The following is a 21437-nucleotide window of genomic DNA, read 5'->3' as shown; positions in this document are numbered from 1 at the left end:
GTCAGTACATCATAGAAAAAAATTCTCAAACCAGTTTGTAGTTTCTGTTTAAACTTTAGATTTAATTTTCTTTACTCCGAAAAAGAAAGCTCAAGTGGGAGGGCATCTGCAGTGAAATCCCACACCAAGAACAGTAATCCACAAATAAAGTCAAAGGAGATCTTACAAAACATTGCTGTAACACTGTTAAATACACTGACTCAGTATCTTGCTCACTAGGTGCAGGACTACAGCTAGTGCTTCCTGAATTAGGAGTTTGGTGGCTGTGTGCTTCCTTCAACAGCAGAGCAGGCATGCAACACAATGATAGGAAATATCTGGAAAAAGATGAATTTCTACAGTTGACAGGGATGGGAATGCCAAAAAGGAGAGCACTGCAGATTCCAACATTGGGAATTTACTTCACCCCTCTCCTTTATCATAGACAAACAAAGTATCTGAGTTGTTCACTGCAGTTAAATATGTAGGGATTTCTTTAGAATTATCCTTTAATGCCCTAAAGTTGTCCATTGCATTTTTTCCACTGGTCACAACACAGACCACAGCATAGTGGAATGATATGCCAGCATCTTTGCGCACAGCTTGACAGCACTGCACTCATTAGGATAAAATTACCAGTTTTAAATCAAATCTGGCATCAAAAACCTTCAGAGTAAATGGTCACAAAGGATTTGTGCAGTAGAGAACAGCACTGTGGCAACAGAGACGAGAAGAAAAATACCCTTTTGAGCTGCTACATAAAAATCCCTCTGTTTGTGTGCCTTACACACCACTCTCACCAAGGAGTTTGTGTATGACAATAGAAATATTGACAAAACAAATCTAAAAATATCACCACTTCCAAAAAACAAAACAAAACTATACACATTGCATGTACTCATTAAAGTGACTGAGCCAGTTAGAACTCTAGACAGTAGTTGGATTTAGCAGCAAATTCTCTCAATAAATATAGATGTACAGTATATAAATGTCTCTCTTAGGCCAGGGTCAGGCCAAATGTGGGAGGGGGTTGCACCGTGGGCAAGTGTCCCAAGCAGATTGGAGGGATTGATGATGCTCCACGTCAACCACCATTTCTGGTTACCGTTGGTTCCGTCGACAAAACTACAGCTAACAGATCCATACAAAAAAAAGAAACAGTCCAGAAACTCTAAAACAGCATGCTTTGTCTTCTGCTCTTTCCGTTGCCTAAGGAGATAAACAAAAAGGGGAAAGTGTATTCAGTTTGAAAAAGTCACATTGTCAGATTTCAAAATAATTCTCATTTTCCCTTAAAGGTTAAAAACAGGAAGTATAATGCAAGACCTATTTTTAGCCTTTATTTAGAACTTACTTTCTTGGCATATTGGCACCATTAACAGTATACCGAATTAGCCATTAGTGTCTCCTGTCTGCAGCATGCAAGGATGTACAACAATCACTGGATTTCTTTAAAGACTGAAAAGAGAAAGATAGCTTTTGGATGTGTGAGTCACTGAATATTTCAGTGTGTTAAGTACTTGGAAACAGTGAGATAGAAAGTAGCAATATTTATTAGAATTGTAGTAAATTGGGCTTAAATATACTAATGGCGTCCAGGAGCTGTGACTCATAGCTGCTGATTGTGTTTGTGTGAGTCAAACAAAACACTTCCTGTTTTTGGGACTTCCGCACCTGTCCTTTTCACCCCTCAGTATCTTTGGGTCACATCTTCCCCTTCATATCCCACTGTCAACTTTCCCATCGAGTGAAGTTTTCACTGGGAAAACAAGTCGCTGAAGTAGTGTTTCATGCATTATTCCTCACCTGATTCGGGGTACGATGAGTTTCTATAGCCAGGATCTTTCTGCAGCTGAACCTCCTTCAGTGTGAATATGGATATGCCTGTCAAACAACAAAAAGTTGGTCAATGCAACAGAAATCGTATCTTGCCAGGAGACTAGTGTCTTTGCTACGAGGCTGTAATTGATCTTCACTGCACACTGCAATATCTCTTTCAAGTTGTAGCTAACAGAGCCTGCCAAGTCTGCATTACTGTGTTGCCATTTCATTACTCACTCTCTGGCAGTGTGTGCACACGTGGCCCCAGGCTCCTGAAGTACGGCTGTCTCATTGCTTCATCAGCAGAGATCCTCTTTTTTGACTCATACTGAAATTTAGGGCAGTAAAAATAAAAAATAAAAAACAACAGCCAATGAAGAATTAACATACAAACGGGGTCAGCAGTGCGTGACTGCTTTTCAGTGTGTTGGCAATCTCTGAAGTGCTTCTATTCCAAAATACAGTCCTTACATAGCTGCTCAATGTGTCACACTGCTTTTAACATCACATTAATGCCCAACAGATAATGTAAGACTCACTTTTAGGAATGACATCAGCAGGTCAGTGCCATCAGTGTCCAGTCTGTCGGGTGGGAGGAAGAGGGGGAGAGAGAGCAGGAGGGGCAAGGTCAGTTAAGGTGGGATCACACACAGATGCTGGCAAGTGTAAGGAAGGAAACAGAACCAACTATTCCACAGGATTTCCCTACAGGAAGTGACAAAGAGTACACACTCCTAACTAAACAGACCAATAATAATGTCCAACTCGCTAAAAAGCTCTACATAGAGAAACAGCTTTTTGTTTATACCTGGGTCTTATTAGAAACATTTGCTCCTCTCCCACAACTAGAGGGCTAACAAGAGAAGTGAGGGGGAAGTGTTAAACTGTAAATGAGTAACCACAATGTATGCTTGCAGTATGGCCCTATTCCTGACGTAAACAGAGACAATCTCAGTCTTACCTGGGTGCGTGGTTGATGAGGGGTTGCGCCTTATATTTTGGGAATTTGTAGGACTTGAATTCATCAATAGAGGATATCCCAGGCCAGCTTTCTTCTGTGGGAGTGCCTGTGGAAGGACATTTAAACAGCCCTGTTAAAATCTGGTATTACCGTGGCAGCTGGAGGGGGCTTTTCACGCTGCCACAGGGGTACACGCCATCGTTAATGGGATTAAGAGGCTCATATTGAAAGTTTTGACTGCTTTGTTTTCAGCAGGGGGCAGCACTGACCTAGCAGCCTGAAGATGAGTTGCAGCTCATCCTCCACAGTGGAGCCTGGGAACAGGGGCCTGCCAGCAGCCATCTCATAGAAAATACAGCCCACTCCCCTGACAGGAGAACATAGACAGCACAGATACAATCATGAGTCTGACCGAAGCTCAGGTGTTATGTAGTTATACTATCACTAAATTTTTAAGTAGATCTCCTCATAATCAGAAGTTTACAGGCTGGTTTCAACCTGTTCAATCAAAAGAATATCAAAGGAAGAGGCGGGAGTCAATTTGAGAAAGCGGCATGGCACTTGCAAGATTATGGAAACAGCTCATCAAAGTTTCCTCACTGTAGATGAGGAGGTCTGCATTCTCCGAAGAGCACCAAATAAATTAAAGAAGTTCCAAACCTTTGTGCCCATTCCACAAATCAGACATTAAAAATGAAAAATGCATCAGAGGAATTCTTTGTCCTTCAGGACTATATTTGGCTGCACCTTCACTGAACACTCAAAGTGTTAAAGAGACGTAAAGAGAGACGCCGGCAGTCTGAATGGCATTTTCTAACTGTTGTAATTCACCCCGCTGATCGAGGCCCACTCACCACATGTCTATCTGTGTGGAGTACTCGGAGGAACCGAGTAGCACGTCGGGAGGCCGATACCAAAGTGTTACCACCTCGTTAGAGTATGTTTTAGTGGGCACAGACTTGGCTCTGGCTAGTCCTGTGGAGGAGAAATATGAAAAATAAGAATAGTCATATTTAGTATATAGTTGGTTGCAAAAGTCTAAATGTCCTTAATTTAAAATGTAAAACAGAGTAAAACTATTTTTTATAAAGATAATATTTGATGCACATTCCTTCATCAGAAATTAAGTAAATTTTTAATTAGTCAATTTGGTTCAAACCTTCAGAGTTATTATCATTTTACTACAACTTGTTTCAGACACACCGACCATTTACATTTACTTCTGATGATAAAGAAATATTTAAACTAGCTGAATGTGCATTATTATTATTTACCATTTAAGGTTGATTAAGAAAAGAAATGTGTACAAAATACAAAAAAGAAAAATTGTTTACTTTACACTTTTTTACATTTCAAAATAAGGGTATGCAACCTTTCCCAAACTATAAAAACTATTGTGAAATTGATATGCAGAACTTCATTTGGGGCTTTTACTTTAATTTAAATTGTAGATAAGAGATTAAAATTAACATATGATTTTGAAAACAAACAACACTGTTTTTACCAAAGTCAGCCAGTTTGAGTTCCCCTCTGTCATTGATGAGCAGATTTTGAGGTTTCAAGTCTCTGTGCAGAACTTTTCGTCTGTGACAGTACGCCAGCCCTCGCAGGATCTGGAACAGAAAAACCTGGGAAACACATATTTTAGATCAGTAACTATAACTTGTATATAACTGGAACTGGTAAAATCAGTCGTGCTACATAGTGATCCTAAATATAACTTATCCAATAAAAGAACTGATAACAATCCTTCTGGAACAGAGTATTGTTTATTATAGATTTATTGTTTTTTATTAATAAAAACTAAACTAATATTCATTGAAATTTTAAATTGGTACAGATGGAAATGTATTACTGACATGCTCCTCCCAAACAGTGGGGGTAGTTTTAATATGCAGTTCCAAGTAATTTCAGATCTATTTAAAGAGGGCTTATAACCAAAGCTCTATGAATGCAGAGGTGGTTTTGTGGGAGAAGTTTACTTTAGAAAACACATTTTACTCTTCAGCATGTTGTCTACACTCAACCACCAGGGGGCACAATAAGTATGGTTCTTGTATTGACGACAACGACCACAATGTCTTAAGTTCACGAAGTTGTTGCTAGAGAAACATTCACCTTAACATTGTGCATACTCAGGATGTTCCCACAGTCGTCCATGTACTGCTTCAGATCTTTGTCCTAGACGAGACACAGAGAAATGTCCGTGAGCAAATTGGAAAGCAAACTCTACACAGGGTCAATAATAATAATAATAATAATAATAATAATAATAATAATAATAATAATAATAATAATAATAATAATAATGTGAAATATAGTCATTTTAGGAGAATAACATGAGTCATCCCAAAATATGGGGCAGGGACATTGTTGGTCTCACCAGGTACTCGAAGACCAGTGTGAGTGACTTGTCTGTGTGGACAATATCGTGCAGCGTCACGATGTTGGCGTGTTTTAAGTCCTTCAGTAGTGACACTAAAGAACAAGAAAAACAGGACAGATAACAGTGCGGTTGGTTATACACTGCTTGCTTCTGTTTGTCTTAACCTTAAAGTTTATTTTGTTCAACATCCAACTCTGGTATGTCTGCATCTATAATCATGGAGCCATGTGACGTGTGTTTATAAACTGTCTTCATACACACATCTCAGTAACAAAGAGAAATTACTCTAAATTTTATTAATCAACAACTCAATTCTGTGCCAAATTGAAAACATAAAATGCATACACACACAAAATGAGAAAACGATAATAATGAAAATGACTGTGCTTATGAGGTCACATTGCCCTCATTCACCTCGAAAAAGGATGCAGTGCTCCAATATGAGTTATAAATAAATACTGAGCAGAGTGATCACAAATGGAACTATTTCTAGTGGATCAGTGTTTCTAAAAGCTAACAGTGTCTGCACGGTCAAACAAAGATGAACTTCAAAATCTGCATCCACCTGACGGCATCGGAGACGACACCAGAAAAGAAAATGCATGTTCTATGTGAACAAAAGGTTACACATTGCATAGCACTCACTTTAAAGTAATCACAACACATTTTTCTTGGAGGGAGGGGAAACATGCACCTGAGTTCAGATAGTTCTCGAAAGCTCAGAACATGTCAATTTAGAGCAGTAAATGCACCAACATTCAGTAACAGCCACGCAAGTAAACAATGATTCACACCAAATCTAAGTGGAGGAAACTGTAGGACTTTTTTTACTATTTGCTGAAGCTTCGTACCTTCTCTGATAGCTGTGCATGGCGCCCCCTCTTCATGTTCCAGTCTGATCTCCTTCAGCGCCACCAGGTTGTCGGTCAGCTTACTCCTCCCCTTAAACACTGTAGCATATGTGCCCTGGAGCATGGCGGACAAAGAGAAAAAGGGGAGGAAACGTTTCACTGGCTGGATTGATGCAGGGGTTAAAAGTAAACTATAATTGTGTCTGTTTGCATTTAATCACTCAAAATAAGAACATTAGCCCCTGGAGGACAAGTAGATTAGTGAACACACACTCTCACATACCTCCCCCAGTTTGTCCAGTTTGATGTAGGTCTCCAGCTTCCCAAATCCAATTTCTGACTGGAGGAAAGGAAAGGACAAACAGAATTAATGATGGTGGCATCTTTATTAGCATTGACAAGATTACAGGCACCACAACAAATCCTGATGACGGCCTCGCAGCAGCAGAGAGGGAAATGTAAGGAGGTCACAGACCCCAACAACCATCATAGCTAATCTATTCTGACTAAGCTTTTGGCTTTTATAATGTATTTGTTTATGGGCAAGAGAATGAAGGCACATTTAACACACTAGGGGAAAAGGTCCATGTGCTACTTTGAAATTAGTTTTAGTCATTTTAAACAAAAAGGTACAAGTTTAGCATGTAATAGTGCGTAGTAACAACAAACACACTCTCACACAATTAGGTATCATGTAGTCCTCATTGTTGACAGGCAAAGGGACTGAAGTGTCTTAAAAAGTCAGGGTGTGAGGTCATCACATCCACAAGAAAGCTTTAGTAGAAGCTTCACTAGACTTTAAACCGACCCTTGACACTAAATGAAGACTAGTGATAGAGGAGCTGAGCAGTCTGAGTGACACGACACACCACTCGGCGCTTTAATAACTACTCTGTAAAAGAGCGCAGATGCAAATGCAGTGGACTGGGTTCAGTGCTCCTTATGCTCTGTTCTGCTTTTGACAGACGCACATTCAAAGTAAAACCACAATTCAATTACTGACGCTGCTGAGATGTGGTGTAAACACATGACAACAGGCTGAGAGGATGAGGTTAGACAGTCTAAAAGGTGAGCTCTCAGGCTCTCACTTCAATAAGTTAAACATCAGCTGTCTTCTCTAACCGCTGCTCTGTTTCTCCAATCAGCATCCCTCACCCTGATGTACGCAGCAAGTAACATAAGAACATCCGCGTCTACATTTCACAGGAAAACCTAATTTCTACGCCACTACAATTATCCAACAGCTGTAGGTCACAGTTTTTAGCTGTAAACCATTAGATAAAATGAAGACTGGGGGCGATTATTATATATTCGGCACTGCTTTTCCTTTAGTAACTGGAAGTCAGCGGGACTTGATTTTTCAAATATTTAATTTGCACTATTAGACAAAACAAATTTTTCAGAAACATACAATCCATTATGTCGAAATACAGAAATTCATTAGTGTTGCTGTTTTATGTTTCCTGCAGAGTTTGAAGAACCCGGAGCTACAGTCACCTAGTTTAATGTTGGAATACTGCAAGCACAAAATGCATCCATAACGTTTTATACTGCTACATTTACACCAAGGCCAGTTTTATTGCTGATACTTCTTTAGCCTTTCAGTTTGAGCTTCAATTAAAAATTATTTACATTGAATTGATTATTTTCTAAATGAACTACTTATTCTCTGAAATGTCAGAAAAAAGCAAAATTCCCTAATGCTCAGATAGAAATAATCAAAATGTCCCCCCAACTCCCCCATGACACCTACACGTAAACCTAAAAACCTTTAGTTTCCTGGCAAATAAAAAAGCAAATCTTCACAGAAATGTGCAAACAAGGGAACTGCTACACAGTTAGTAAATGTGTTTTCTGACCATTGGGTTGAGTTTTCAGGTCTACTTTGAGGAAGGTAAAATTAACAAACACATCAAATTTGTAATTTGTGGGACTGCTGCCTTTCCTTAGGAAAAAGTGGATTCACATTTTTTTGATAAACACATTATAAAACTAATTAGAGTTGCCAGGATAGCAATTTTCCCCATTATTGTTCTTTGTTCTTTTATCAGGCAGCTGACAGGACAGAGACAGACACGACACAAATTGGGAGAACGCTGCTGTTACATCGTGTGCGACTCAGACAGCAGGACACATCTTTCTCCTAGATGTTTCCGTCTCAATCTCATCAACTTTCTCTATTCTTTCATTAGCTCTAGTTGATCCTTCTTTATCCTCACTCTCATCACCAGCGACACACTGCTCACCAGTGAGGCTCTGCGGGAACGTCGGCTCAGTGGCTGGTCGAAGGGTGGGCTGCTCAGCTGCAGCTTCTCCAGGTAACCGTCAGGTATACGTATGTCGGCTGGCAGGGACAGACGTTTATTCAGATCCTGCACACACAACAGAGGCCCAATTTAAAAACAGTGTCAACATCATGTAAAACCTTACAAAAACAGGAGTAAACCCTCAGAAATCAGCACAAGCTCTAGATAAATACCAATGATTGACAAAAAAAAAATGGCAGTGAACCAGAGTAAACACGTAGAATCTGAAGGAATCAGCATTAGACAGCCAGCTCCAGGCGGCACTGGTTAACAGAGAGACCAGTGTGTATAAATACACGTGTAGCTGCATACAGCTTCCTGTGTAGCCCTTTAAGAGTTCAGGGTAAAGTCTTTCCCAGAGCAACAAAGTACTAAAGCATGATCCTAATAATTTGTTATATAAAATCAAGCACTCACACTCACTACACAATGTCTGGATTCTTCCCATCATGCATTGCCTCTATTTGTTAGATTACTGTTAATCCAGCCTCTCTCCCTCCCTCTCTCTCTTTCTCTCTCTCTCTCACTCACTCACTCGCTGGTTGTTCCAAATCATTTGAGGCAACAACAGATGCAACAATATGTAACTTTGAACTCTCCACATTTCAACAAGCTCTGTGATAAATGTGTGGCTGATCTGAATGACTCCTGGACAAATCAACTGACCCTTTAGCATCTATTATGGGTACCTACAGCTTACATGCCTACAGTAGATATTTGATATCAGTCTCACAGAAATTATTCTGCATTTTTGATTTATTAATTTTTAACTTTATATATACACTTATTTGGTCAGAAAATTATGGTTGTCTATCAGTAGAACACATAGGACAGAGGGCCACAAAGGCCACAAATGTTTGTGTGTTAAATGATTTCATTGATTAATACAATTGTTGGAACTTAATTTTCTTAGTTGATTTCTGACAACAACAACAAAAAAAAACTCAGATAGAGAATATATTTATCTGCAGTTTTGTATGCAGGTGTATGTACATGCCAGGCATTTAGATTTTCTTTTTCAAGCATGAAAACAAATTAAGAGATGTGTTGTTTACTGCATATTTTAAAGATATATAATCCCTTTTTTAAAATCAGTTGATATATTAGTTTACACACTTTTCCAAGTTTCTAAAATGTGAACAATTGATATTGTCACAATTTCATGAAATGTTATGATCAAATTCACAGATTAAACAAAATCAGCCATAACTACCAGATGTTCAGGTTCATCAAAGGATGCTATAATTTGCATTTGGTGCCATATTTTTTAAATATCATTACACCTAGTATGGTAGTTTGTCCTCAAAGTGTTGTCATCCATCTCCCGGCCTTTGTACCCTCGATCCCTCTTTCAGTTGTCCAATCAACCCATTCTAATCTGTTACAAAATGGACCATCTGGACCATTTTACAGTAATCCTTGTGATGTAATCCCAGAACAGCGTTGCTTCCTATGCAGTGAGACGAGGCCAATCTACTACCTGACCACAGACACTGGATTTCCTGTGTAGCTTCTAAACTTCCTTCCTCCTGCTTATTAGATTTTTAGTACAGACACTCAAATAAGAGTCAAAGCAGCACAGAGAAATACAGTGATTTAGCTAGTGGATCACTTCCACAACAAGAGATGTTTGTTGGACTGAAAGAAAAAAAAAGTCAGAGTTCAACCCTATGTGTGTGTCCAAATAAACCTTTGCTAGTTGTGAAACAGTCACAGGAAGTGTGAGGTGAACTGTTAGCAAATGCTCTTGGTACACAGCAAGAGGTGATGTGTCAGGTCTGTGTGTGCCTGGCCCTGAATGAAGTGAGCTTCCTAACTACACGTTTATAGATTTTTTTTTTCTTTTTGGTGCAGTCTTGCAAGCTTGGTCTGTCTGTGCAGCTACTTGCATCTGCTTGTAAAGCCCCAGAGGTCCTGCAACCAAAGCAACCAATAAACACTGTCAGAGGAAGTAAAGTGAGTGTTCGGAAATCACACGGCCTCTCCTCCTACGATCACCCAGCAGGTGCTGCGGTTTAGAGGCAGGATATCAAGATCAACTCTACAGTAAAAAAAAAACATGCTCAAGTAGTCACGTCTTCATGGTTTTTAACAGAGTGGTATTTTGTGTTAATACAAAGCTAAAAAGAAAAAAGGGCACGTCAACTCCTCTTAAAAGTTGCTAATGGGATTGTGGCATGTGCAGCAGATTTGAAATCACTTTACTTAACTGAGATTAAAGCCCAATAAAAATGCAGAAAGTGAAAGAGGGCACATTAAGAAGCCAAATGCCCCGTTAAACCTTAAAGATAAGTGATTAGAAATATAAGCGATTTTCCAATTTAATAAAAATATAAACTAAGATACTTAATGGTGTACTGTTATTAGACTGTGCCAGTGAACATGGAGAGGCAGTACTGACACACGTCAGCTGTACATCCTAAATCCCATTAGAGGCCGTTAAGATGGATTTAAGGGCGCCAGATTTGGCTTAGTCGTAAAGAAAGAGAATGTAATGCACAGCTTTAGGATACTTTAAATCCTGCATTGCAAATATCTTATGTTACAACAAAAAAATATTCCTCGTTTTTCTGTTTAAAAGCAATTAAAGGTAATGGCAGTAGATTTCTGATACCTTACATTTTTGTTAAGTTACAAAGAGGTCAACACTCCAGCTACACGTGCAGAAAATAAATATGAATTGATAACCATCCTCGTTCCATATGCTACAGATGTTGGCGGACTGCCCACCCTGTCCCTGCCATGCACTGTGACACTAGTCAAAGTTGTAACAAACGTTCCCATTCCAAAGAAACAAAAGATCAAAGCCTTAAACACTGCTGTCATTTTGTCTATAAGATTCTCTTTGACTCCAACTGGGACCCACGAAAAATTCTGTCTGAAATCTTCTAAAGTCTAGTAAAATTCCACACAAATAAGATGATGCAGCTTTATTTTTTCTTTTCACTTCACGCTGCCTTTCAGCTGGATTAAAGCTTTTCACTTTCAAACGAGTTCTGCATTTGTAGCTTTCCATCCAAGTCATCCATCTCCACTCATCTCAGTATGTTGTGGTGAAAGCCATGACAATTATGTCTTTACAGTGGGTTGCTTTTGTTCTCAGCTGCTTGAAGTTTATTATTTTGGAATAATACTGTTGCACTTTTCTCATACGTGCAAAAATCACACGCCCTGGATTAAAAGAGATGCCAGTGGCAAAATTAAATCTCTTTTAGACAACAAAGAATAATAATTACAATGAGAAGTCTTTCCATAACGTGTTGACATAACGCAGCCGCCACAGGAATGTTAAAATTGTCCTCCTTGTGACTGGTTTGTGTTTGAGAAAGCGAGAAAGTAAATGAGGGGGTTGGGTGGGTGGTGGTGTAGGCAAATGTAAAACCCTTTTAAAACAGATTCAACCATGTTCAGAAGTACACTATTGGGAGTCACTGTCTTTGAGTGTCTCTTGCTGAGATTATGTAGGCAGCTGAGGACTTCTGCGTGTTCATGACACACACGAGAATACGCCTACGCCGAGTTAAAGATTGGAACTGACAATTTCTTGCAGAAAAAAAAATCCATTGTCAAACTCTCTTTGCTTTTTAGTGATTTACTCAAAACATACCTTCAATAACAAAGTGGAGGCTGAAATACTAAGTCAGACAGGACCGCGGGCGAGTACATGTGTCATGGTTCATTTCAGCAACATATTCATACGTCAAACCTTGTTAATAGTAGCTAGTGAGTCACTTGCCAGAGAATAAGCTTGATTTTAAAAGTCTCTATGTTAGAAAAATAAAAGTCTGAGAACCCAACCAAATCTCACCTCTGCAGAGATGCGTCTGTTGCCCCGGTTCCTCAGGCAAACACCCGTGGGTGACTGCACTTCATCAGAGGAAGTCGCTGAGGCTTGGTCGCTCTCCCCATCTGATCCCATCTTCAGGTTCTCGTGGACAATATCTAGAGGGGGAAAAAAAGGGAAACAAAGAGAGAAGTGAGGGGGTTTAGTTTGAGAGATGGAGCAGGTTTATGGAAACAACGAAAGCTGATGACTTTAACAGAGAAAAAAAAAACACACACACACACTCGTACACTTTTTGAGCCTTGCTATTTTTAAGCTCCTGAGTGAGTTGAACACATAATATATACAAGAAGTACATAAATTCTGATAGGTTTGACTGATAGCTTTCATTTATTTTAGTGCCATGTGGCATTACAACACAAATCCACACTTCATATTGTGATTGGCCAATGCCTAAACAACTTGAGCAGATTAGCCTGTCTTCCAGGCCTTTAGTTTATATTCATGGTTGTGAATTTAAACATTGTATCTGCTTAACTTAATAGGTTTATTGTGTGACTATATGTGTGTCTCATACATTTATCTAAGAAATGGTTGCTTGAGCACATTTTTAAACGTCACTCTGTGTTTCTAAGAAAAACCTTAATTAAATCTAGACAAAGTGCCAACTTCTAATTGATCTATTTAAAGTCACGATGTGTAAACGTTACAAAGAAAGTATGTGTGTGTTTGTGTGTATGTCTCTCTCTCTCTCTCACCAAGGCGGCTACCATTGCGAGGCATAACCATGAGAGAGCCGAGGCCTCCTCTGATGCTTTGAGGCCTCCTCAGCGGTGGCTTTTTAAAGGAGCCTGTGTATTGGTGAAGGAAGGAGTGGACACTGTGGGCTGATGGAGGACGGCCATTCCTGACGATGGGCTCTGCAGGAGAAGACAAAACTTTTTAAAAAACCACAAATCTTATGAGCAAACTGTGATCTGTGGTTAAGTACAGGAATATGTTTGACTAAATAAACAGTTGCAGAAAAACAAATTTCATATTGGCGCTCAACAAAGAAACTGCACACTGATCACACAGCACTGACACACACTTAGGTGTTATTGTTGTGGTGGACAGGGATCAGGATAGAATTAATTTACTGCTGGCCATGATAAACAGGTGTCACACAGTGAACACACAGTGCTGGCTGTGTAGCTGCAGACAGTGATGAGTCCTGTCAACCACAACATTATAACCATCTGGTGGTAATAATGTTGGAAATGATTAGTGTATTATCACATTATGGGCAATCATCGCTTAATAAGTTTAAAATATGCGCTGGAGTCCCCACAACTTTGTACACATGGCATCCGAACTCATGTTGTATGGTCCAACAACTCCCCCTCCTCCTCAAACCATTTCTATGTCTTACTGGAAGGGGGCTCTGTCCTGTCAATTTCTGTCATTATCACACACTCAAACACACACACACGGCTTGTTGACTGTGCACAATTTTCAACTTTATCCCATTGCTCTTTTAGTCTCCACATAATTTGTGACACTTTTCATGCAAACGACCAAGTTCAAGGTGAACCATTATCCCAATGTCCTGTCGTATCCTATTTTAAGTTTTAAGCTTGAAGATATAATGTTATGACTACATTTGTCCAGTTACTCTCCATTGCAAATTTTCTATCTGCTATCGAGGATAATAATTTTTAAATATCTGTAAGAGCCTTAAAAAGTCCGGTCATTTAAATAATCACAGTCTTGAGAAACCCAACTGCATTGTTAACTATGAATATAATTAAGTGTGTTTCTAGGATTTTATGCAGAGGCACTAAAGTTTAATATTCTTTATTACCTGTTTAAAAAACAAAATGAAACTATCAAACTGACTAACGGAAGGAATACAGCATGCAAAAACTGAGGAAACAGAAGGAAAGAAAAAGAAACATTATATAAGGACTGATAAACAGATGCATTGTTATGCAACACATCACATTTTGACAGAATCTTCTCTTGCTATAAAATGGTATAAAAACTAATATTATTTGGTGCAATCTTATTCTAATGTGCTTTGATTTTAATAAATACACAAAACTAGGATTATCTAGTTGTGAATAGCGCTGTGGAAACAATGAGGTTTATTCTCTCAACCTGTGCAGTTTAACTCTCTTCGTATCAAAAACAGAGTAGAGAGAAAGCGTAGTATGTAAACTGAAAGACCGTGTTTTAGTTTGAGAAAACTGCCAAACGGGAGCATTTGACAGAAAGCAAGAATGGAGCTGACAGAGGTGGAAGAGTTATTTTGTAAAGAGCAGCACCTACTAAAACACCAACTCTAACAGCGAGGAGACGATGGAGGCTCAGAGATGCAGTTTAGCAAACAGTCAGAGCTCAGACAGAGAGATATTGAAGTACATGCTTTACCCAGTGAGTGTGACGAAAGGGACATTAGGCAACCGGACAGCAAATAATACATCAACAGAAAGAAAGTTATGGATCACAGTAGCTCTGGTTGCTCCAGGCAATTAGACAATCCTGTATTAAATCTGCTACAAATGATCCAAAAATTAAAATACTACAGATTTCAACTGAGAGTTAAAAGTACAAAGCAAACACTAAAGTTTGTGACTAGTTTGCATAGGTGTGGGTTTGGAACTCTAAATGAGCAAATAGGCAGCCTTTCCTAAACCTGGTTTGATCATTTTCTACCATCACCATCATCTACTGACAACTGTTCTTATTTATTAAACCTGAATAACACTCTGAGGTGGGAAATATGACAGCTGCAGTGACGTGCTTTTATTTTATATCTGTAATTCCTTTGATGAGTTACCTCCCCCCCCAGTGATGACTTGTCCAGCTTCCAGTTGCCCGGGCTTCACTACATTTTTAATCTGACTGCCAAAATGAAGCCCACAGCTGATTTAGAGTATTGTGGGTGGTTCACGGTCTTGTTGAGCTCCAAAAACAGATTTCACTACGTAAGAGTTTTGCCCACACAAACATCCAAACTTTGGAGTATTTGCTAAGTGCTTTATTGCATGCTGATTCGTCTTTTTTTAAAATCACATTTTCAATTTAACTTGCACACATAGATATACATTACCTTTTTAAATTCATAAGTAATTTAAATATATTGATTCTTACCCATCGCCAACACTATTATGAACACAACGGATTTTTCACAAATTCAGTCTACGGGCAGAGTAATAAAGAACTATTATCAGACAAAAGAATAGAGAAGTTCCATAACACAAATGGTACTGTCCCCACTGAGCCCTGATCGCAATATCATGCGGTCAGTCTCGGACAACATGAAGACATAAGATGCCGATAAAGGAAGGAAGTTGTTCCAAAACAGGACTGAGGCATGGTAAAAGTTCTCTCACATATTTCATATTCACTCCTAAACCATAATCAGTATGGCTTTCATTGTTATTTTAAAGTAAAAACCAAAGTTTGAGAGAAACTTTCACCATAAGTGTCCATTTTTTCTTCTTTTTGTTAAGAAGATACAGAAACTGTCTAAATCCACAGAAGATGTTTGGATCAACCTGCCCCCCAAGAACTATGTGAACCTAGAGGAATTTTTGCTGTTTATAAGGCAGTCTGTCATCCTTTTTTTTTTTCATTCGCACACTTATGTTTATGACGCATTTCCTATAAAATCAAAATGTACACAGGCCCAGTGTAATATCACGGTCCTTACGCCACCTCTGCCTTATCTCTGTGCAGCTTCCGCTGCCTCTGGCCTCAGTTCTGCAGGTTACATAATCAGATCAGGACCAGAACATTTTCCCCATTTGCAGGGTTCAGATCACATCTCATCTGGCTATTCCAGTCTGTCTCTTCTTAAACTATTAAAATCTGCTCATGCTAACAAACACGCAAGCACAAAACATAATTCTGTGTCCCCACTCACCAAGCACAGAACACTCTGGCCAAACCCGGTGTTAATCACTAAACAAAAAGCCCTTTACAAACCCAGTTAGTTCTCAGAGGGAAATGGGAAGGGGGGTTGGGGGACTTGGCTGATCTGATTGATTGAAGAAGGGAAAAAACTTCTCATTTGGACAAAAGAACACAGAAAAAAACTGGGCACAGGACTGAAAGAAGTCTCGGGCAAAGCTCAGGCTGGACAAGAGGAGCTGAAAGATCCCTAAAAAAACAAAAAAAAAAACAAAACTGCGTTGAGATGCCTGGCTGGTTTCACCAAGTCATCCAAGTCGCTGTGGCAATGTCATGGAAACTCTAGAACATTTCCAGAGCCTGAGCGTCATGGCAACAGTGTGGCGGCACACCAAGGTATGCTTCCTCCCTTGCTCCCTGCAGATTTGGTGAACATGAGCAAAGATAAGCTGCTGTGCCACTTTTTATTTTGACACCTTGAAGGCTAAAACTTTAGCTGGCTCCATATGCACCAAGTCCCACCAACTGACAAAGGTCATTACAGAGATATGTGAAACATTCTGATAAAACATTCAAGATTCAACAACTTTATTGCAATTGGGAAATTGTGTTCTCTTGTTACAGCTGCTCTCTGTTTGAAAGAAAGGAAAAAAAACATTCAGCAAACCAAGACAATGAAGAAATAAAAACTACCGAGCAGCCAAACTTCGGCCACTTCCAGAACGTGAGTCTGTGTTAGATAAAACAGTGTAGCAACATTGGCAAAGGATATTAAGGATATGATTGTAGATATATTGCAGTATTTAAAGCCATTGGCACAACCAAAGCGATGCAGAGCAAGCTGTGGCAATAACATAAACCTCCTGCATCATTAAGGGATTTGTGTAATTAATTTCAGATACATTTAATTTTGCCATTTGGTATGACAAATGGCCCTAAGTATTAACAAGCTGTGGGCACGTCATAAACACCCTGAATCATTAAATTATCTAGGAGATTTGTTTCATTAATTAGAGAAACATTGGTGGTTTCCTAATTAATTTTAAACCAACATTTATAGGTGCAATTTATGTAAAGCTCCTCCTCACACCACAACATCAGACACTTAAATATTCAAAAGTAGCCACTTAACTAAACCAATTAAATATTTAAAAGCTCACCGCTGTCCTTCAGGCCATTCTCTTCAATGGTCATCTGCTCGGCCAGCTCAGAAAGCGACTCGTCGATGGTGTGGCTGCCTCGCAGCGTCTGAGAGAGACGTCTCTTGAACCGTTTCATTTTCTCCAAGGAGCTCTCAGGAAGGGGAGGCCTGAGGATGATAAACAACAACAACAACAAAAAATACATTTTAGATGTTGTTGAGGGCTGTGATAAAGAAGAAATACAGCTTGTTTGTGGTTAAAAAGAATACTCACGCCATCTGTGAGCTAAAGTATCAATGCTAGATCACTGACAAAATTTGTCACGTAAAGTACTTGTAATTTACTAGAATACACTTCACTCGCTTGCACTTCTTGTTGTTTCACAATCACACATCAAGGTGCCAGAATGAAACCCAATATATCAGATCACAAGCTATATGACTGGGCGAACAGTGACACAGAAGCTTGTTAATTATGACTCAGCTCATTCAGGCACACCACTTTACATTCCTCCCTCTGGCTAAACATGACAAGTCGGTGAGAGATTCTTACGGTTGAGTTTATGGTACCGTCCCTGGCACATCGGACTGTAAAAGCAAACCCTAAAGCAGAGGGATTTGCTGCTGAATGGAGGAGGACTAGCCTGGGCCACACTGAGTCCACATCACACATTCCAGCTGCATTTACTATGGGCATGAGATTGACTGAGTGTGAGAGCAAGAGACTGTATGTGTGTGAGAGAGAAAGAAAACAAATGAAAGAATGAGTGTGAGCAGAGGAATAAGATTTGAAATTAAGATATTTGGGAAGCATCTGACAAGAGTTGACTACAAGCTGGCTCTCTCCCTATAATCTTGATGTAAAGATCATGAGATCACCATGACTGCAGATCTGGGTAGGTGTCTGTCTGTGTTGATGATCAGTAAAGCCAGACAGGAGCACACAAGTAACAGAGTTTGTCAGGGTTCGCTGCTTGTCAACTATTCCCCAGTGACAGCCTTCTTCCAGATATTACTCATAACCTCTATTCTGTCCTAAGATGCAACAGCACAGAGCAATTATTGTAAAAGTAGAAAGGTATTAACTAAGGCAACGAATGTAGAAATGGGGCACAGTATAGCTGAGAGCTAGGGCTGCCCTCTGAATGTTCGAGGACCCTGACTCAAACTATATGATGTAAGTGGACTCTTATTTTTTCTGTGTCACTGAGTGTAAAATAAATTAGAGCATTAGAAACGTAGTGTTGTCTCAAAACAAGGCTGCAGCTGATCACTATTTCTATTCTATTAATTGTTTAAAATTTCATAAAAAGGTGCCAAAGAGCCAAAAAAAATGTAATCAAGTTTAATCCAACTTGCACTTTACAACCCAAACACGTTTTAGTTTACAACCATATGAAATTCATAAGTGACATCATTTAACTTTGTAAATGGCTAATTAGATTTATTTTGAAACAGGTTAATGATGTGAAAAAAGTTACAGTATTCTAACAGCCAAGAAAATCAGCCAGTCAGGAAAGTAATTTTCAAAGCTAGTTGCTTGGTTCAAAAGCTACATGTACAAATATCAGGTTAGTGAGAAAATCTAGGGTGAAAAATGAAGTTTGAAGCTACAGCAAAGGGCTGAGAATGTTTGTGCACAGTTTGAAGGGGCGGTGAGCCTGTCCCAATTTTCTTCGCACAGTAGACAGCAGCAACTGTCAGTCTAAACTGGGCTGAAGGTCAAAGCAAAGTGGGACAGTTTGTGCAAAGACAAAACATTAAAACAGAAAGAGCCACGCACACATTCCCAAACTCTGTCATTCTGGGTATTTCCTGGTCCTCCAGAGACACAGCCATGCTTGTTTTCCAGCCATCCATGCACAACCCTCATCTACTGCTTTTACCTATTGTGATCTGAGGGACTCTATGTCCTGTAGGAGAATTGCCAAAATCCAACACTTATTTTCTAGTTTTACGAAACAGCATAAATCCATATCATCATTTCCACCAATTAAGCACTGGACTCCTACCTGTATAACATCAGACTCAGGACAGTTTAAAAATTATCAAATGTACTGAAGCAGAACCAGAGACACTTTATTTTATAAGATGTTTAGTGGCTGATTAAGCCTTTAGCAGGTAGCCTCAAGTAGAGATGAGGTGCAAGCTGCAGAGGTTTAGTAAACTCACTTCTTACCAACACCACATCATGCAGTCTTCAGCCAACACTGACTGAAGTCACTGAGACAATTCATCAGATTTATACAACTTCCTCTCGTCCCACAAAACGCATTATCCATATTTTCCACATATGCAGTAGGTCTCTATCTATAAACAGCCTTTGGGGAAAAAAGAAAATGCATCAGAAACTCTGACTTGTCAGAATACATATTTAAGATAATATTCTTGGCTTCCACAGCTTTTAACCTACATTTGTACAAGTTTCTTCTGTGTGATTGTAGTGAAGGAATAATCAATCTAATTATACTAGGAACAGGGATGAGGCTGAATGTCATTACAGCTTCACATCAGTCAGTTCTGGCTCATGACACATCAGCTCTAGCATGGGCAGGCAGTCTGTCATCTCCTGAACAGCTCACTGCATTACCCACACTCCTGCTGCAGTCTTTTAACATGCCCGCAACATGTGCACTATATAAAGAGAGCACAGTCACAAGTCTGATGAAAAACTACTTATTCGCCACTGTTGAAGATGACACAGCCGTTTAATGGGGAAACATAATGCCTTTTATGATTACTTCATCCTTTCAGTCCCTAATAAATGAAAAATGCTAAATCTTTATTTCCAAATTTTAAATGTTTATTTTTTTCTCAGCTTTATAATCATTGTAAATGAAATATTGTTGTGTTTTGGATTTTTGTACCAACAAAGATGGTTGGTTTTAAGTTATATAATAAATAAGATGACAGATTAATTGAAATCTAACACAATCATTAAACCGAACACTATATTGTGTTTACAGTCGTTGGGATAATCTCAAATCAGGATATCTGGCACCCAAATGGAATAAACTGACATGCCATTTACTGCTGGATTTCTGCAGTTAATCTCTCCTCAGTTTCCATGGTAAAATCCAGAATCCCCTCTTAATTCATTAATGTATAGGATCAGGATATGAGGGGGCCCATAAACATCACATTACTACCTAGGAGCTCATATCCAGAACATTTAAAGATTAAAAATACAAAAATAAATAAATCACTTCATAGAAAAGTAACAGCAGCAGCAAAAAAATGAAGAAGCGGGGACGTCTGCTGTGAACCCATATCCTCTGGCCGACGTTCCTGCTCTGGGATTGAGTGCGGAGTTTTGGACACGATCCCTGTTCTGAGCCTGTATCCCCACTCCCCCTAAATAGGCTGGACCCATTGGGAGGTGGCCAGAGAAGAGGAGGGGGGAAGACGGGGGAGAAACGTGGGGCAGAGAGGAAGGGTCCGAGCACCACACTGATTCAGGCTTTGTTACCACAGCAACCCCGCAGCTTTTTTCCATGTTGAAAATGCAGCGCGCAGCAGGACACCGCATGCATGCTTATTTTCCGTCTCCCTCCATTTCACACCTTATAGCAACCACACACAACCCCTCCCCTCCTGCAGCTCCCCCAGACTACATCTACAGTTTTCATCCCCTAAACCAAAGCATTAAAAAAAAAAATAGAGGATCTGAAAATCCTCATCAATGAGATGGTTTCATTTTAAAATGTCACACATCAGCACAGGCAGATTCACAGATGTTTCGGATGTGTCTTCTTCCATGTACAGTGTGGGTGAGCTGACCTTAAATTCTGACAAGCCCCCCACACTTTGAGTTTTATATTGAGCATGCACCTTTATTTCCTAAACCAGCCATCTATCCTCACTTGTCACCTGATACCAGCTGTATGCTAAAAAGGATTTTCCTTCTCTGTTTTCCTAGCAGTACAGTAAGCAAGTGACAGTCAGACAGATGCAGAGAAACACAAGAGAAAGGAGGGGGTTAAAGTTTTATGGATGCTGCAGTGGTGACAATAAACATATGGTTCATATGGATTTTTTTCCTTTCCTGCTGTAGCAGTGAGCGAGAAATAACTGGTCTCATTATGAACAGAAGACTACTAAAAGGGCAAGGTCAGAGTCCCTGATGAGACTGCCAGACCAGGGCTCAGTAGCCACCATCACTGCAGGGGTAGTTTGTGCAATTGTCCCACTTCTTTTACAAGAACCCATCATGCCACAGCCACCATCCCTGCCACAGGGAGGCTGCTGTCTAGGCCACACACAGAAACAGGAAACGAAATGTCGCAACCTCACTGTGACCCCTTCCAGGGT

General features: G+C 39.6%; 1 protein-coding gene across 3 annotated transcripts in view; it reads right to left on the bottom strand.

The window, feature by feature from the left end:
• Window positions 1–34: 34 nt before the first annotated feature.
• The window catches only part of LOC137126069 (cyclin-dependent kinase 17-like), a 28829-nt gene continuing 7426 nt past the window's right edge, over window positions 35–21437 (bottom strand). For 2 of the 3 annotated variants that reach the window (XM_067502492.1, XM_067502491.1), the window contains exons 2-17: window positions 17146–17294; window positions 12847–13008; window positions 12113–12246; window positions 8245–8370; window positions 6282–6338; window positions 5999–6113; window positions 5145–5239; window positions 4880–4942; window positions 4266–4389; window positions 3616–3736; window positions 3031–3128; window positions 2762–2867; window positions 2340–2382; window positions 2038–2128; window positions 1786–1863; window positions 35–1188 (exon numbers count right to left, since the gene is read on the bottom strand). In XM_067502492.1, the coding sequence (XP_067358593.1) occupies window positions 1151–1188; window positions 1786–1863; window positions 2038–2128; window positions 2340–2382; window positions 2762–2867; window positions 3031–3128; window positions 3616–3736; window positions 4266–4389; window positions 4880–4942; window positions 5145–5239; window positions 5999–6113; window positions 6282–6338; window positions 8245–8370; window positions 12113–12246; window positions 12847–13008; window positions 17146–17263 (1569 nt within the window). In that variant the 5' untranslated portion in view covers window positions 17264–17294 and the 3' untranslated portion in view covers window positions 35–1150. Of the gene's footprint in view, window positions 1189–1333; window positions 1438–1785; window positions 1864–2037; window positions 2129–2339; window positions 2383–2761; window positions 2868–3030; window positions 3129–3615; window positions 3737–4265; window positions 4390–4879; window positions 4943–5144; window positions 5240–5998; window positions 6114–6281; window positions 6339–8244; window positions 8371–12112; window positions 12247–12846; window positions 13009–17145; window positions 17295–21437 lie in introns of all 3 variants that reach the window. The other variant, XR_010914270.1, reaches the window with a different exon arrangement.

Source organism: Channa argus, chromosome 4, assembly GCF_033026475.1.
Source record: "Channa argus isolate prfri chromosome 4, Channa argus male v1.0, whole genome shotgun sequence".
NCBI classification, from domain to species: Eukaryota; Metazoa; Chordata; class Actinopteri; order Anabantiformes; family Channidae; genus Channa; species Channa argus.
This window is presented reverse-complemented; position numbering and strand designations above follow the sequence as displayed.